The sequence below is a fragment of the Loxodonta africana genome, chromosome 6 (assembly GCF_030014295.1).
Source record: "Loxodonta africana isolate mLoxAfr1 chromosome 6, mLoxAfr1.hap2, whole genome shotgun sequence".
Taxonomy (NCBI): Eukaryota; Metazoa; Chordata; class Mammalia; order Proboscidea; family Elephantidae; genus Loxodonta; species Loxodonta africana.
In genome coordinates this window covers 70,881,984-70,900,111 of record NC_087347.1, presented here as the reverse complement: position 1 = coordinate 70,900,111, position 18,128 = coordinate 70,881,984, and the positions used below count along the sequence as shown (strand labels likewise).

Below are 18,128 nucleotides of genomic sequence, written 5' to 3'. Positions count from 1 at the left end.
ATTATACTTGCCATGACAATATACATTTCCTTTGAACGGTTTTTGAAGCAAGTATTTTAAAAGAATTTTAAGGCCTGAATTCCCACTGCTTATTTTTTTATATGCTGGGGAAAAAAAAAAAAAGTCTTAAGTTGTACTCTGTGTGTGTGTGTGTGTGTGTGTGTGTTCCCAGGCCCCACATAGATATTAAAAAAGCAGTAACTTAATTCAACAAACTCCTAACTTAATGTCAGTTAGTTATAACATTAAATGGGTCAGAAATAAGGCAATAAAAATAAATCTACATAAAAACAAAAACAAATATTTTTAAATACCCCATTCCACAGATAAGTAAAACATGGGGTCAGAGATCTTTAAAAACGAAAGTTTGTTAAACAAAGCTATTTTATGTACAATTTAGAAACCTAACCCAATCATAGATTCATGTGGATAAGGGAAGAGCCCTTCACTACAATCCCACCCTAGCAGAGAGGCTCTTAGGTCATCTCCAGTTCAGCTCATTAATGGTTATTGAGCATCTCCTGTAACAGGCACTGAGCACAATGAATGACTCCTCCCACCTTCAATACGCTCAGTCAGTTTCCACATTCTTATATCTTGAGCTAGTCCTCCTCACTTTCTAACCCCAGTTCCTTTTTCTGGAGGAGTGTCAGGTAGAAGTAGCACACCAACCACTGGTGCTGACAAAGTCAGGTCTATCTATAAATAAGGGGAGCCTCCTGCCACCACTTATTTACATGAATCCACACTCTATTCACACGTGCAGCAGACACCATGCCAAGTTTTTATTTCATTCTGTTGTGTTTGAAGAGAGCAAGAACGAGAAAATAAAAAGTGAGAAACACGGCCTATCTTCTGTACGTAGTCAGATGAGGGAAGCATACACAACAAAATACAGGAGGTCAGGAGATTACAAATGAGACATAGTGTATAAAGTACAATGGGAACTAAAAGCAATTAGCTGCTTAGGAAAGCTGGTGAAGACTGCAGATGAAGCTGGGTCTCAGAGAAGTGAGAGTTTCCTAAGAACAGCATCATGTAAGAGCGGCGCATGGCACTTCTCAGAAGAATGAAATACTCTTCTGTGGCTGGAGCAGAAGGGGGAATAGTGGGAGATAAGGCTGGAAAAGTGATTTCGATTTTAAGGGCAGCCTTGCAAGTCGTCTAAGGATTCTCTTATACATAAATAAGCCTTAGAATATTTTTTAAATATTAGTGTTTTAGAAAGTTCCAACAGCAATATGGACGATAGACTGAGAAAATGCAGAAAAGCCGAAAGCAATCTGCCTAGATTGTAAGGAACAAGTTGTCCGGCCCTTTCCCTACCCATTAATTCAAAGAATTTGAGATTTACAAAATTCCTCAGTACAAAAGCTGTACTGAGACCATCAGTGTTCCCCATTCTTAGTATGTGTAATACCTAGTCAGTAGATATTAAGTGCCTTCTATACACCAGACCGTGGGAATAAAACGATGAGTGAAAACAGATATGGCCCTGCTTCAAGGAGTTCAGTCTGGTTTGGGAGACATTATGAAAGAATCTCAGGGGAAGCGTGTGTGAATGAAGTGTCTGACAAGTCTTGGGTTAAGAGAAGACTGCCCAGAAGAAGTAACATTTGAGTTATCACAAAAATGTAAAAGAAACCAAAAAGGAGCATTCATCTAATTCTTTCAGCTACCAAAGAATGAAAGGGCTCACAGGTAATAAAAAGAACAAGGCTTTTAAGATCCTAGGTTCAACTTCCACTTACAACATCCATAAACTAAGTGGTCCTGGGGAATTAACTTAATCTCTGCTGGATGGGATTCCATCCCCTCGCATGGTTGTCGTGAGAACGTTAAGGGAATGTCTGACAGTACCTAGAGCACAGGGCCTGACCAAGAGTAGATATTCAAAAATGTTCATTTGATTCCCCACTTTCTTTCCCCTTTAAAATTAGACTAAGATAAAAAATATTTATTTTCTCAAAAATAAATGATTTTTCCCAGTTTTCCTAAATCGATTGCCAAGGATCTGGTAAAAGTCTTTGGCAGCTGGAAATTTGGCCTAGACTCACAGAATTCTGGGATAGGAACTTCAAAATCTAATTTATGAGGGAGATTTTTTAGAACACTTTTTCATCTTCCCAGAGTCCTTCCATTCTTCTATCAATTCTGCTGCCAAAGGAAAAATGGAAGGTATAAATACTTAGAGCAAGAGATGCATAAAGCAGAAAATCTAGGTTTTAAAAAGCATTAAATAAAACTACCTAAATGGATAGTGTTTTCTTTTCCTAAAGTCCATAAGTAATAGAAATTAAGCCACATGTAACAGGACCTCTGGAAGTGAAAGAACAGAAATTAAATAGAATTTAAGTTTCACACAAAGGCAAACTGATAGAGAGGGCAATTTAGGCAAAATTTTTTTTTTTTTTACTATAGCAAATTCAGCAATTTTCTTAAAAAGGCATCTTAAAAAAGTATTTAAAGTAAAAAATGCCGACTAGCTTCTGAGGAAGAAATTAGGCTGAGACAAAATGAATAGTTATGCATTGACAGAATTTAATAAGATTTTAATTCTGTACTCATTTTAATTTTTCTTATGTGTATTCTAACAAATGTACTTGCGTTCTGAGAAGACTGGGAGATTAAACAGAACTGCATATTCTAAGCATAGAAAACACTGGTATAACTACATTAAAAGCGGAGGTGGTGGCGACGGCAGTAGTTGTGGTGAGAGGAGATGCCAGTGGTAAGGAGGATTACCACTGCCTTGTAGACGATATTTAAAAATGTGGCTTCACCACAAGAACAATAAGGAGTCATTAAAGGATTTAAGCAATAGTGTGGCGTGGTTAATTTTTCATTTTTGAAAACTCACTCAGGCTGCAGTGCAGAGAGTAGACAGCAGAGGGAAAGACTAAAAACCCATTGCCATGGAGTCAAATGTAACTCATAGTGACCCTATGGGACAGAGTAGAACTGCACCATAGTTTCCAAGGAGCACCTGGTGGATTTGAACTGCCGATCTTTTGCTCAGCAGCCACAGCTCTTAATTACTACACCACCAGGGTTTCCATGGGGAAGATTAGAGACAGGGAAACCAGTGAAAAGACAGCTCCAAAATGAGATGAAGGAGGCCTGAATTAGAAGGCAGTTGAAAAGTAAATAAAAATAAGAGCTCAAGAGAAAGAAGGAAACTTAAGAACCAGAGAAGGAGCCGGACTACAGGACTAATTGTCTCCAGGAACCATGCCTCCTGCACCTTGACGCAAGAATAACTAGCTGGTGCCACTACCATTACCAAACATTTTAGAAAGGGTCATAATAGATGGATTCTGAGAAGGGGAAAAATGTGGAACAAAAATTCAAATTCTCAAAGAATCCAGACTTACTTGATCCACTGAGACTGGAAGAATCCTCTTCCCTGAAATACTCTTTAAACCTTGAACCAAAACTATCCCCTGAAGTCACCTTTCAAGTAAATAGCAGGTTAGCTCAAAAAGTAAAAAAAAAAAAAAAAAAAATCTTTGAGTACTGGGCTCTTTTTAAAAATTATCTCTATGAGACCAAATGGACAGCAGTTACTCTAAAGCATAGACGAGAAAGTTGGGGTGGGGTGGGGGTGGGGGGCAGTGAGACTACCTTAAGGGGAATGTAACTAGAGGGGAAATAATGAAAATGTTGATACGATGTGAAGAATATAACCAGCCTCACTGAATACTATGTGTAGAAATTGTTGAACGGGAACCTGTTTTGCTTGCTGTGTAGACTTTCACTAAAAATAAAGTAATAAATTAAAAAAAAAAAAAGAATAAGACCTCTGAAGTCACTTGCCCGTATTCAAATCCCAGTTTTTCCACTTGCCAGATGTATAACTTTGGGCAAGTTGCTTACTCTCTCTATACCTCAGTTTTCTATCATTCAGAGATAAAAATCCTCACAGGATTACTGCCAAAGAACAAATAAAATAACACACATATAGTAGTTAGATGTTGCCTGGCAGAGTAAGAGTGCAAATGTTTATTATCATTTTTAATGTAGTGTTAATGAGATGGAGAAACGAGACTATAACTGGAAGATACTTAGGAGACAGGAACTGACAGCTTGAATCTAGGAAAAAGGGGAAAGGGATGAGCAGACAGGCTCGTTTCTGGCGCGGATAGTGGTGCTACTTGCTGAGATGACAAACACAGAGGCAAATTTGAAGACTGTGTTCACTCTTGAATACACTGATTGTGAGGAACAATTCAGTAGGCAGGTGAATATAGAGCTCTGAAGTGAAGGAAAGAGATCAAGACTGCAGATTTGAGTATCAGCAACATGGACGTAATTAACCCATAGGGGTTGGTGAGACACCCAGCCCTCCAGAGACAGACTATGTAGAGTGAAGAAATGATGACACTAGATAGAACCTAACAAACCCCAATATTTGAGGGGTGGACAGGAGAAGAGAAGCTGGAAAGGACACTTAGAGTGAAGATAAGAGCACAAAGTGCAAGCTCTCAAAAGCCAAAAGAAAGTGTTTCAAACAAAAGGGAGTGTTCAAAGATGTCAATACTGCCAAGCAGTGAAATAAGTTAGGGAGTGAGAGTTTTCACTGGATTTAGCACCAAATTATTCACTCACATAATAAAAATATTTCAGGCACTGTGCACTGGAGACACAGAGGTGAATAAGACGGTAAACAAAATACTCACAAACTGTGATAAGGACTACCAGCAGAGATAGCGTGGCACGACAGAGAGTAAAAGGCAGAGGCCTGCTTTAGATAGGGAGCTCTGGAGGGCATCTCTCTGATGGAAAATTTAAGTCAAAACCTATGGCAGGAAAGGGCTTATACCACAGCATGGTCAGGGAATTTAAAGGAGCCCCATGGTGACGCAGCGGTTAGGAGTTCAGCTGCTAACCAAAAGGTGTGCAGTTCAAATCCACCAGCTGCTCCTTGGAAACTCTACAGGGCAGTTCCACTCTGTCCTGTAGGGTTGCTATCAGTCAGAATCGACTCGATGGCAACAGGTCATGTGGCTACAGCACAATGATCGAGGAGGGATGGAGAGACAGAAGTTGGACCATGTTTGCAGATCTCACTGAGGGCATAGTGAGAAGAGTTTAGACAATGGCCTTCTGAGCGTTATTAAGTAGGGAAGTAAAGACCACTGGCTAACTACCTAATAAGGCTGATTTTCCTCATTTATACTAGTCTTAACAATCAGAAACGGGACATTTTACTACTCTTTCAAGCATTAAGTATTTATTACAATGGTATCAGAAAAAATTTTTCCATTTTAAAGGATACTATATCATTACAGCATATGTTACCTGCTGCATTAATTCACTAATCCCCTTTTTAGCCTTCCTCCATATTTCTTTCAAAAATATTTCTCACAATATTTGCTAGATTCTATCATTAAACTGTATTTCTCTGAGGTATTCATTTTCAAGCAATGTACGTCTGAATCTGAATGTTTTACAAGAAGACTCTTCAAGGTGTTAGCAAAGTATATGGGCCAATAACAGTACAAAAACTGATGAAGCTCATAAAAAAAAGCTACATTCCATAAGAGTTTCAGTTTTCTATTTCCTTAATCTATGTATTGACATACATACAACACATGATAGAGTAAAGTTGCCAGAGCACTGTATGTCGGTACAGAAAACTATGGCTTGGTTTTGAGCAGCTGAATCATATGCTCATATTATTTAATTTCTGTATCTTAAAATGGAAGAATTTATGGCCCTTTCATATTTCACAAGACTATCAATAATAACAAATGCTACTAACTACTTAACATCTATTGTCAGGCAGTGAGTTAGGCAGATTATATAAATTATTTTTAATCTTCCCAATATCCCTGAAAAGTAGGTATTATTCTCCCAATTTTACAGATGAGAAAACAGTCTGTCTCAGAGAAGTTGGGTGACTTGCCCAAGACCTCAGAGCTGGAATTTAAGCCCAGCTCTGTATGCTCTAAAATTCTAGTCACTATACCATGATGTCTCAGCTGATTAACAGATTGGATTCCTTAAAAATATCTGTCAACTATAAGATATTAAACCATAAAGATAAATTTTTAAATGATTAAGAATAAACTATGTACAACTTAGAAACATCAGCCACACACACCATTCATACATATTATTTGCTTTGGCATAATAATTCCTTTTTTTTGTTTTTAAACAATGGAGAGATAAAATGAAGCTATAAAAGATAGCCACGCTGTATTTGAGGTCCAAGAACTACTATTCTAGGTCAAAATTTCTTCCCAATTGATCCTTTGAGCACGTATTAAATCAAATGAACTACAAGCCACTGACTGCCAATTCTCACAAAACATATTTGCCTCTCAAAGTTAAAAGCTACAAATGGCCTAAAGTGTTCCTGGCTAAAAAAAAAAAAAAAAAAACCTCTGATTAAATTTAAAATTTAGAACCTCTAAATATCACTATTTCTATGAATTTGAAAGAAAACACATCTGAATATAGGCATTATAATATGCTCTAAGCAGAAGCTATAGATTATTGCTCTGTGAGCTCTTCCTACTAAGACTTTTCAGGTGTCCAAGTCATCCACCAAGATATTGTTTGAAAAAGTCTAAATATTTACCAAAAATAAACTGCTGCCAGGTCATTTTTATTTTCCTTAACAAAATACATACAGGAGCACAATATTCACTTATATATCATCATTATTTTACAAATATAAATAATGTTCAGAATTCAAGCACAGTCAAATGCAGAGATATTTCCTACTTGTTAGTATGTAAACATAAGCTAATTATATACATCATGTGCCTTTGGCCCAGCTGTAAAATAATACCAAAAAGCAACCCTGCACTTGACTGTTCAGCTGCATTCTTACTCAAAATTCCTACCAATGCCTATGTAGTTACAGTTACAACTTTCATACTGCTTAATGAAAATGCCTAAATAGACACTCTCCCCTGCTGGAAAATAACTGAAGTTAAAACTCTACCCATTTTTTAATGATGAAGTGTTCAAAATCTTAATTGCGTTTCATTCCTTAAATCAAACACTGTTAGAGAAATTATTCCTAACCAAAGTTCTTCCTATGTCAAAATGGATATTATCTACAGGCACACATATAGAAAACAGGGATGCCATCATGTTTGTTTACTTTTAAAACAGACAAAAGATATCTAAAAGTTGTCTACAAAGGATGTTACCTTGCTGATATCACTTGTTCTTTAATTTTAACACCCAGTAGATACAGCTTTGACATTGAAATAGCTAGGCAATCTAAACTCAAATGATATCAAGCACATCCTTAGAGAAAAAAAGAAGAAAACACCACCTCAATAGCAATAACTGACATCAACAAGACTACAAATATCCAGTTGAAGGCACAGGGAAGCATTTACTCCTTTGTCATCAATGATTCTCCACTTGGTTCAGGATTAGGAAGAGAATCAACACTGGGAATTGCTGATTTGGCTTCATTCACTGAGGTTTCCTCATTCTCGGTCTCTTCTGGTTTTTCCTCTGGTTCCTCTGTGCCAGGCGCTTCTTCAATCACTTGGTTTGTCTGCTCTGTAGCTGACATTTTGTCATCTATTTGCTCTGTACTATTATCAAGAACATCTTGTTCTTCTAAAGATTCTGAAAAGATAAAGATTCAGGACTTTAGAAATGTCCAAATGTTAAAACTGCTAAATAAGGCAAGCAAAAGATAGAAACACACAGACTAAGAAACAGTAGACTAGTCAGTCTAACAGTATTTTTAGAATCTTTTCAAACACGTAATTAAGTTCCTATAGCATACCATGTATGAGTTGGTATGAAGAAAAAATAACAATTTGAGGGAAACGAACCCTTAAATATACTTTTACCTAGAGCCTCATATTTTCATACAAGTTACTAAAACACATTTGAAAGTTGAAATGTCCTAGAAATCAAAGTTCCAACAGAATTATGTGTTACAAGACAACAGCCCAGCAAATAAGGCAAATGTATTCATTCCTTCATTCCAGATTACATTTCCTAAAGGCACTGCCTCTCTTGAGCACAGGAAACCCTGTGAACAGTGAAGGTACTTTGTGTGTGTGTGTGCGTGTGTGTGCGTGTGTGTGCATGTGTGTGCGCACGCAGAAGATGCTATTTCCCACATTGATTTAATCTCTAAGATCCAAGAATTGTAAAATCCACATTTTCCTAAAAGCATGACAAGTTTCCCCTTACTCCTCTGCAAGACACCTCAGTCTTTAAACCTCTGGGTTAGAATATGCTACATACCTAGAACGTTAGGGAGACAAATGGAAGAGTCCCTTTCTCCCTTCTCCGTAGTAGATGGGTCTAGTCCTTACCTGAGAATTTAAGCTTTAAACTTTAACTCTTTGAGTTCTATTAAATTTAATTCCCTTAATGATCATTTAATGACAGCAATTTTATTAAATAAGCTCCCTTTAATTCTTTAAATTTTAAAGACTGGGGGAGGGATTACAGGAGCAGACAAAAATAAAAATCTAGCTTTGAGGTGGTTTTTGTAATAAATAGCAGTTAATATTCTTGCTTAGGAGAAATACGGTTATACCACAGCAACTAAACTAAAAATCAGATTTTCCCATCCTTATATAAGATCGCTTATGACATACTACAAATGTTACTGACTCAAAAACTCTTCAGCCTACATTTGTAACAAGGTTTAGTTGAGTACCTTGCATAGCACAGACCAGAATTTTGCCAAAATAAAGAACACATATATTAGTTTTGTAAAAAAGTTAAACGTTTTATTCACATATATTAGCAATGGAGGTCTTACAAATTAATACTAGCTTTAATAAATAGAAATCATTTATATATCACACATTCTATACCAAGACCTTAGGATTATTTTAAAAGAATAATATCCTTCCTCAGATACCTTGGACTCTGATTTATTTTTATCTTCCCCTTTTTCTATACAAAAATAAAAACTCAAATTCCACAGTTAGGAACATCCACATTAATGAGGTTTTACTGTACGAAAACTTTGCATGATTAGGGAAAGCAGTGAGGAGTGTCCACAAATCAGGATACTTTTGCTAAATGTCATAAAAATCCTATTTGTATCTTAATACAGAACTTAAAATGGCATTGTTGCACTGCTTTGAATTTTATAAAAATCAAGGTAGAAAGGGGGTAGGGTCATTCAAGTTTTGCTAACTGAATGTTACAGTGCACAAAGGAAAAGCAGAAATCGCAACTGAAACTCTAGGGACATATACAGATCATTTCTGCTACAAGAGCTGGCAAGTTCTTCAGTGGAACACTTCAGGAGCCACTAGCCATCCATAATGCTACCCTTATCCACAGCAGAATTTTCAGTCACAGTTTTCCACAATTCTCTGGCCGTAAAGTAATACTTATTTCCTAAGAACTTTACAATTTGTTATAGTTGGGTGAGCCTTCTCCAACAAACCAATAAAGCTACAAGAAATGAAAAAACAAAAAACTCAGAAACCAGGACTCAACTCACCAACTTATTTAAGTGAGCGTGGGCCCACACCGTTTATCATATTCTGACAGACTGCCTCACAACCGCATGGAACAGGAGAGGTGTCACACTGCATGGCTTATCATACGAAAGCTTTGTGGCATTATTATTTTCAGAAACACACACATTATTACTCAAAACCAAATTAATTCAATAATTCTGGGGTCCATAAAGTAGTAGTTAATACTATGAGAAGAATTAAAATACCCCCAAATTTTTTAATGTCTATAATACATGAATTCGAAAAAATGCCAGTGAACCATATACTATCAATTAAAAAGCAACATGAGACACAAAGTTTGTAAGTAAATGTTGTATTTCTGAAAGTAGATGGAAGAGTTAAAAAAAAAAAATTGTGAAATGATGGGTGACAGCTTAAAATAATCAAAGAGCATATTAATGAATGCTCTTCTACCTACAGGTTAATTTGCAGAATACTGTAGTAAATTTTAGTAGCAATAACACTAACAAAAAAATGACATGTGACACGGCACCTTTAATGCTGACATTTGCTAGTCTAAATGAAATTGATATTTGATGTTTGGGTGCCAATGTCATTTTGTGAAAAATTATACAAACAAGACCTAAATGAGCTAGGTGTGCAAGAATAAAGAATTACATACCAGTTTAATAACTAAACCACAGAGCTTTATAATAAAATTCTTTAATGTATTCCAAAAGTACTTGTTTTATTTCTATGGGAGAACATCATTTGCCTATTCTAATAAAAACAGTACATTTTTCCGGTGAAGCTGTGGCTTAAAATAGCTTGGTGATATAAACTACATTTAAGAAGATGTTAACATTTGGACATAAAACACTAAAAGAGAAACTAGCCCTTGTGTTCACACTAATTAAACAGGTCTCTTTTCCCTGCACAGCACCAGTTTAAGACTAAGATATGAAACAAAGTTACCTGAATGACCTAATTTCATCTGTAAGAAAATCTTTTAAAATCGACTTTGACATTTGTAATGCCAAGAAAGCAATATACTGCAATGTAATAAAACAAAAGTGATCCATGGAATTTGTTCCTTTTCCCATCCCAATATTCTTGAGAGAGAAGCTTTTTCTACCCAAGAGTAACAACTGGCTTCCAGTTGTTTGGGCAAAGCCTCCACTAGACAGCTCAAAACTCATAAAACTGAGTGTAATTGTATAATGAATACCACCGCCTTACCTATAAACCACACACATGCAAAAAACATGTAACATCACCTTACCTTTAGGTTTTTATTCTATCACTTGAACAAATAATTTCCTAAGAAAATTAAAGAAGAGTCTAACAAAACAACTTCTTCATACATTTCCACAGAAAAATTAAATTAATAATTTATGTAGTATGTCAAACTGCTGATATGTTGATTAAGCCTTTAAGAAACCTTCATATTTTGGTGAATTCATTTAGGTTCTTACTTTTCTTCCTTTTAACAATAGCAGAAAAAAAAAAACCTTTTTTTTTTTTTTTGCCTTGCTAACACATCAGTCATTACCAACTATATGTGCAGACTATAAAACTTACCCAAAGGAGCTTTGTTAAATTAAAATTGACAATTTGTCTTTGAACTTACAGGCTTACAGAAGTCCGTTTTTACAAGATTTTCCTGCCTTAAGGAAAGCAGCCAACTTACATTTAAGGAACAAAGGCATGAATTTCATCCCAACTCAACACAGAGGCTCAAGGAATAAAATTCAATTAAATTACAACCACCTATAAGAAAATAGCTAGTATTCAACACAGAGAATACTGTTGAGTCATTTACCATTGGCATAACAAATCAATCAGACAAATGAAGGTTTCATTATTAAGCAATGCTCTATAACTACACTATTAAAAAAAAAAAAACTATTAGGTGAAGGTATTTTAGCAAAGGGACTCAGAAGACCAGAAGATCTCTATGTCTAAAATAAACATGAAAAAACATACTACAAGCAACTTTATATTTTGGGTAAGCTGTATATAATGTAATATAAATAAAGGTATAAGCTTTTGGGACCTGGTAAATAAACAAATTCAATGAAATTTACATTATCTAGTAATTCAACTTCCCAGAGCATTATAACAAACAGTACTGAAAACAGAATTTTCTTTAGTTGGACAATCTAATGGTAACAGTATTTTGTTTAAAAGAAAGGGAAAGACAGAAATCAGATTACCAAGATAAATTTCATCTTATGTAAATTTTACCTTCTGTTTTTGATAGTACTGAGTAGACGAATCATGAGTTTTACTACTAGCAAGTTATTTCCAGTAGAAAAAAATCTATTTTCTACTAAACTACATATAATACCTAGGCCAAGACAACTGAGCAACGAAAACACAATAGTAAAGTTCTTTAAACATTGCTAGTATATACTAGGAAACCCTTGTGGCGTAGGGGTTAAGAGCCACGGCTGCTAACCAAAAGGTTGGCAGTTTGAATCCACCAGGCGCTCCTTGGAAACTCCATAGGGCACTTCTACTCTGTCCTATAGAGTCGCTATGAGTCAAAATCGACTCAGTGGCAACGGGTTTGGTTTAGTATATGCTAACAATGGAGGAACTTACTATTCTAATGACTACCACATCTAATAAAAAGAATGCTCTACATGAGGTATTTTGGAAACCATATTTTTTTTTAAAAAAAAGCAAAACAGATAAAGTACTTCAATGTGACTTAGCAGAGATTCAAATATTACTATGCTACTCACTTAACCATCAAAGAAACTGAGAAACCTAAAAGCAATTCATTACTTAGGCATACTCCTTCTGCTAATGCTTTCAGATAAAAAGACAATCCACAGCTCTAATTTCTTGTATTTCTCTAACACTCTATTACCAAAGCATCTGGATATACAGTTCTAGAAAAAAATTCTAGGAATTCAAATGAGCAATTACTATAAGAAATTCTTCTAGGTTTCCTTCTTTAGTGAAAAATTTTTGCAAGATTCCACATGTTTTTCTAAAGAGTGGTCCAATTTTTTTTAAAGCCTTGTACTTCATCATAAAGGAAAATCTTCCAGTATCAGAGTCCAGACAAAATTTAGATTGAAAAAAAATGTTGCTTTCATTAAATCTAGATTATTCATATAAATGGTTACTGAGTGTTCATTGAAAAGAAAGTTTAGATGAAAGGAAGTTGCCTGTTTTTCCATCTGTAAGTTCAATAATATAATCTCTACAGTTCCTACAGCTATTTCAACACTTTAAAAAGTTTAAAAATTAAAGTGAGAAAATTTTTTCTAGACCTTGTTTCTAGATCACTCAAGAATTTAGAAATCTAAGCCCCCAATTATATTGGCTGTCAGCACAGAGAATAGATGATTTAGATGATATGATCTTACTAAGTAGTTCAATTTAATCATAGGGTACACCACCGGAGTTCAAATCAACTGCAGCCTTCATCTGTTCATTCAGAAAAGCTTCCAGTCATTTACTAAAGGAATCCAGCTTGGAATTGATAAGTGTGTATCATAATGTTGCGATAGGAGTCTTGGAGAAAAGTTTCAGTCTTCCAGAAAGCCAAAAAAGAAAAAAGGTGCTCAAAGCCATTTTGACGAATCCAAAGAGAAGTATGAGAAGCACTACTCTAGAGGCTTTCCTAACCAATTGGAATCACTGCTTCAGTTTCTAGCACTATGGAGTTACCAGACTCTACCTCAAGTTTTGTCTTCAGCTATTAACATTACCTTTTTGGGGTTGAGTTTGAGCCAGTTAGACTTCATCCCAGAGATTTCAGACAGAAAATGAGACATCTGGGGTATTGCTCCTCCTAGATTAGATGAGAAGGAAAGGTAGAGCTGGGCGTTGTTTGCTAACTATCCATCTGGACCTTAGCAGAAGTTTTAAAGCATGGGATTTACTATCAAGATTTCTTATTTTGTTGGCTGCGTGTTTTTGTTTTTGTTTTGTTTTGTTTTTGTCCCAACTACTATTGGCTTTCAAATATTCACTTTAGTTTTCAAAAGCAAGGTTACTCATGCGATGGACTTCAATTTTTCCTCTAGGTATCTTCAGTATGAAAATTCTTTAATTTTCAGTTCCAAGAGGCTGCTTTGGCAAGGTAGATGGTTTGCATGTGACAGCATGCAGCTCAGAGCACGACTCAAGCCAAAGAAAAAATTTTGACTTTGTGTCTGGAGTTGATGTTGCAGACTTGGAGAAGACGAATGCATTGATTCAGTGTTGGAAATATACTGGCCTCTGTCATAGCTATCTGTATTTAAATTCATTTTGATATTTGTTAGTAAGCCAAAAGCCAAGCCTAATTTAACACACGTATTTTAGGTTAATTCTTCAAAGTAAAAACAAAAATAAACAAAAAAAGATACTCAAATTCTCATACTAAATTTCTGATAACTAAAAGTTTACTGCCTCATATATTATTGTCGGTTAAAGCAATTTCTGCAACATTCAATGCTTTTATATATGTAAATGATAATTCTGAGAAATTAATAGGATGAATACTGACTGGATAAACTGTATAGAGCAGGATTAGCAACAAAATATCATGGCCTGTGCCACAATTTTAGCAATCTTCATAATTCAGAATTGCTTAACAAACAGTTACATTGGCTTAACAGGCATAGCAAGAAATAGCTGGCAATTAATAGTCAGATCTTCCATCTCATCTCTCCCAATTTTTCATGACATTGCCTCTAGAATTCCTAAGGCAGCTGCAAGATGAATTCTAAAACCCATGAACTCTGATAAATCCTGTATAAAGTTGATTTTACATCAAAGGCATGCAGCCCATCATCAGTAATGTTAATTTCATGGGTCTCCATAAATTGTTTCAGAGGAACACCAGTCCTATGCAAGGATGCCTTTCCAGTTCCAAAGGTTTCTGCTTTCTGGTAATTTCTACCAATTCAATGGTAGATACAAACCTATCTTAATCAATGTTAATCACAAATCTTATAAAAATGTTAGCCTTATGAATAGATGTTTCATAATTCTCAATCTGCTCCACTAATGTGAAAAAAAAGATTCCATGAAAACATCACTAGTCAAATCTCCCAACAGTTATTACAAGAGGTCAATCCATAAACAATATTTACGTAGCAGTTGCTAGACACTGCTTAGCACAATATAACCTCCATTTTAAAACTGAAACACATCACTACAACCACACGGGAGACTACAGTATCAGAGCAATAGCTAATATATGCATGCTGCAAAATCTGATAAATTCTTCTAAAAATAAAAGCACTATGCTTTATTGTTAAATAGCACACATTATTAAGAGAAAAAACACTTCTAAAGTAATATATTCATACCTTCACTGAGTTGGTTTTCTGATGGGGGAAGCACACCTTCTGATGGCAAGGGACCAACTGAACTGGAGCCTTCCACTGCCTGCCTCTTCTCAAAACTGAACTCTGGAAGTCTTGGAGCCTGGGGCCTGGTTTTTCTTGCAGGATTCAAGAAAAAACAGTAGGCACATCGAAAGGCTGCAGAAAAAAGTTTAAAAATAAACAAAACTACAAACCAAAGAAAGTTCAAGGACTAGTTAGATAATTTACAATTACTGTTGCACAGAGTCAAAGAACGCTTCAAAAGTTATTAGTTCTTCTGAAAGTCACGTGTTGTTTTAATATTATGAAGCAAGTTCTACCTAGTTAATATTAAAAAATATTTTCTAATTATTATTAGAATGAGAATACTAACTTTAAAGCAGAAAAGGCACAGTAAGTTACACAGCAGGTTAATTAACAGCAAAGTAATATTAATAATGACCTAGTCACCAAAATTATTAGGTATTTTAAATATCTACAGCCTTTCTCATGTCAAAGTAAAAATGTGCTATGTCATATTTCAGAAGCAAAATTAGTTTAGTAGTTTTTAATAGTAGCTACACATGAGAATCATCTTCAGAGCTGAAAAGAAAATGCTGATGCCTAGGCACTACCCCAGATTAATGATATCAGACTCTTTATAGGTAGGTCATGGGCATCATTTTTAAAAGCTCTTTGGGTGATTCTGATGCACAGTGGGCTAGAAGTTGTGCATTGTATGAGGAAGAAACCTGAGCTGTCTTCCAAGACCTGCTTTGTTTTAAGTGTTAAAATAAGAAAAATATGCCTGACAAATGTATACAGAAAAAAAACCCTGCCCATTGTTGTCAGGTCAATTCTGACTCATAGCAACCCCACATGGATTCCAAGGCTATAATTTTTACAGAAGCAGATTGCCACATTTTTCTCCCAAGGAGCAGCTGGTATGTTCAAACCACTGACCTTACAGTTAGCAGCTGGGTGCTTTAACAACTGTGCTACCAGAGCTCCTATACAGAGACAGTATCTGTAACAAACTCATTTTACATGGAAAGTGGCATAAAAAAATCCGTTGTCATCGAGTCCATTCCAACTTACAGCGACCCTACAGGACAGAGTAAAACTGCCCCAAACAATTTCCAAGGAGTGGCTGATAGATTTGAACTGACAACGTTTTGGTTAATAGTCAAGCTCTTAACCACCGGCATAGGATAAAATATTTAAGAGTAAAATATTTTAAATCAAACTGCTCAATAATTCTTACCAATGTATTCAAATTCTTCTTTCAAAGCCATGCCATTATGAGAAAAACACTGCTGACATATAAGGGCATACCTACACAAAAAGGAAAAACGAACAGACCAGTTACAAACATAGACAAAACTCAAGAGAAAAGTTACTTTACCCATCATGGCTAATATATATTTTAACATAGCAAATATGCCATACCAAATTAGATGTTACTTAGTAAACCATAAACAATACTCATTGAACATGTTTAAAAAAGCCAAAGTTCCAGTCATTTTAAAATTCAACTTATACATCAAATTAAAAATAAACTAGGTAACAGTTAAATGAATATATCAAGTTATCAGAAAGGAACCCTGGTGGCACAGTGGTTACGAGCTCGGCAGCTAACCCACCAATCACTCCTAGGGAGAAAGATGTGGCAGTCTGTTTCCATAAAGATCACAGGCTTGGAAACCCTACAGGGCAGTTCTACTCTGTCCTATAGGGTTGCTATGAGTGGGAATCAACTCAACAGCAACAAGTTTTGTTTGGAAGTTAGCAGAAACACATTTGTTAACAGAACATTTAACTTTAAATGTTCCCCAAAGTATATTCCTTGAGATGATAGCCCCCAAATCTGTGGTCACATAAGATTGGAAAAGATATCCCAAACCAAACCAAACCCAGTGCCATCGAGTCTATTCCGACTCACAGTGACTCTATAGGACAGAGTAGAACTGCCCCATGGAGTTTCCAAGGAGCGCCTGGTGGATTCGAACTGCCAACCCTTTGGTTAGCAGCCGTAGCACTTAGCCACTACATCACCAGGGTTTCCCCTTCAATTAATATTATTAAAGCCTCTAAGAAGTCTTAGAGTAAAGAAATGTAATTTTGTTTAGTCCAGTCCAAAGGTACATTTCTGTATATCATGATTCCAATACCTTTTCCAGTTAAACATCTTCCTCATTTTCAATTTATACACTTTTTCTATTCTTCATGTACGTACTTAACAAATACTTGATGCTACCAAACTTCATTCCATCTGTTTTGAATAACATACAATTTATTATACTATCATTAAATTCTGAACCCTTTATCAAACAATATTAACCAGTAAACTTGTCAGTTATCTACTCTATTATCATAAACATTTTTTATAAGTCAATGTTATGGCAATAGCTCTGTTTATATTATGCTTATCTTCCTAGAGTTATTATGAGGATCAAATAAGATAATAATTGGAAAAGCATTTTGAGAACTGTAAGTGCTAACTAAATACCTATAAATCATCTTCATTGTTATTAAAATTATCACCATCACCAAGTACAGTACTGACATCTATGAAAATCTATTTCTTATATCCTACCAGATTTTCACTATTTTTATGTTCTTCAAGCGTAAAAACAATCTTATAGTAGGGTTAATATTATTTTTTCCAGAGGGATTTTATCTAGACTACTTATCCAAACTCCTACTAAAAACAACTGAGTGTGTATGCTTTTCCAGGGCTATAAGATACTCCATGAAGTTCTAAAATTAGGAAATAGGAGCCACAAAACTGTAGACTATCTAGCATACACACATACACCCTGACCAATGGACATATTTTTTATTTTCATTCATCTTCCATCCTAGTAAAAATTACCTGTTCTGTGGACCATCACCAACTAAATATTCAACAATTCTATCCAAAGCACCTCGTTCTCGAGGGAGGATGGGTCTTGCTAAAGGTGGACCTGGAGGATGGAGACCTGCCAAATACATAAATACAACTATAAAATTTAATTCAGTTACCAAGAAATATTTATGCCTGTTAGAATTTTTAAAAGATGTTTACAAAACATTATTAATTCTTACAAATCCCTTTGAAGCATTCAAATTTTCATTAAAAATACTGCACTACAAAAAAAAAAAAAAAAAGTAACTATATGCTATAACAGAATTGCCAACATACTCTATTAGGAAATGAAACTATGTTCGGCCCTGCATAAACTAATCCTAAAAAATCCTCAACTTTTAAGAGTTTATGTAATAAATTAAGGGACTTCCTCTTTGGGTCATAATAGAGGAACTGGGACTAGATTTACACTCCTGTCTGAAACAATTAAAAAACTGGGTGAAATATATGAAGCAATGGTTTTAAAGACACTAGATATCAGACAATATAGGA

General features: G+C 35.3%; 1 protein-coding gene across 6 annotated transcripts in view; it reads right to left on the bottom strand.

Moving 5' to 3' along the window:
- Positions 1-3,585: 3,585 nt before the first annotated feature.
- LNPK (lunapark, ER junction formation factor) overlaps positions 3,586-18,128 on the bottom strand; it is an 82,566-nt gene continuing 68,023 nt past the window's right edge. For 4 of the 6 annotated variants that reach the window (XM_003405976.4, XM_010602805.3, XM_064286969.1 and 1 more), the window contains exons 10-13: positions 17,604-17,709; positions 15,993-16,063; positions 14,732-14,905; positions 3,590-7,599 (exon numbers count right to left, since the gene is read on the bottom strand). In XM_003405976.4, coding sequence (XP_003406024.1) covers positions 7,358-7,599; positions 14,732-14,905; positions 15,993-16,063; positions 17,604-17,709 — 593 coding nt within the window. In that variant the 3' untranslated portion in view covers positions 3,590-7,357. Of the gene's footprint in view, positions 7,600-13,141; positions 13,225-14,731; positions 14,906-15,992; positions 16,064-17,603; positions 17,710-18,128 lie in introns of all 6 variants that reach the window. The other 2 variants (XM_023542822.2, XM_023542823.2) reach the window with 2 other exon arrangements.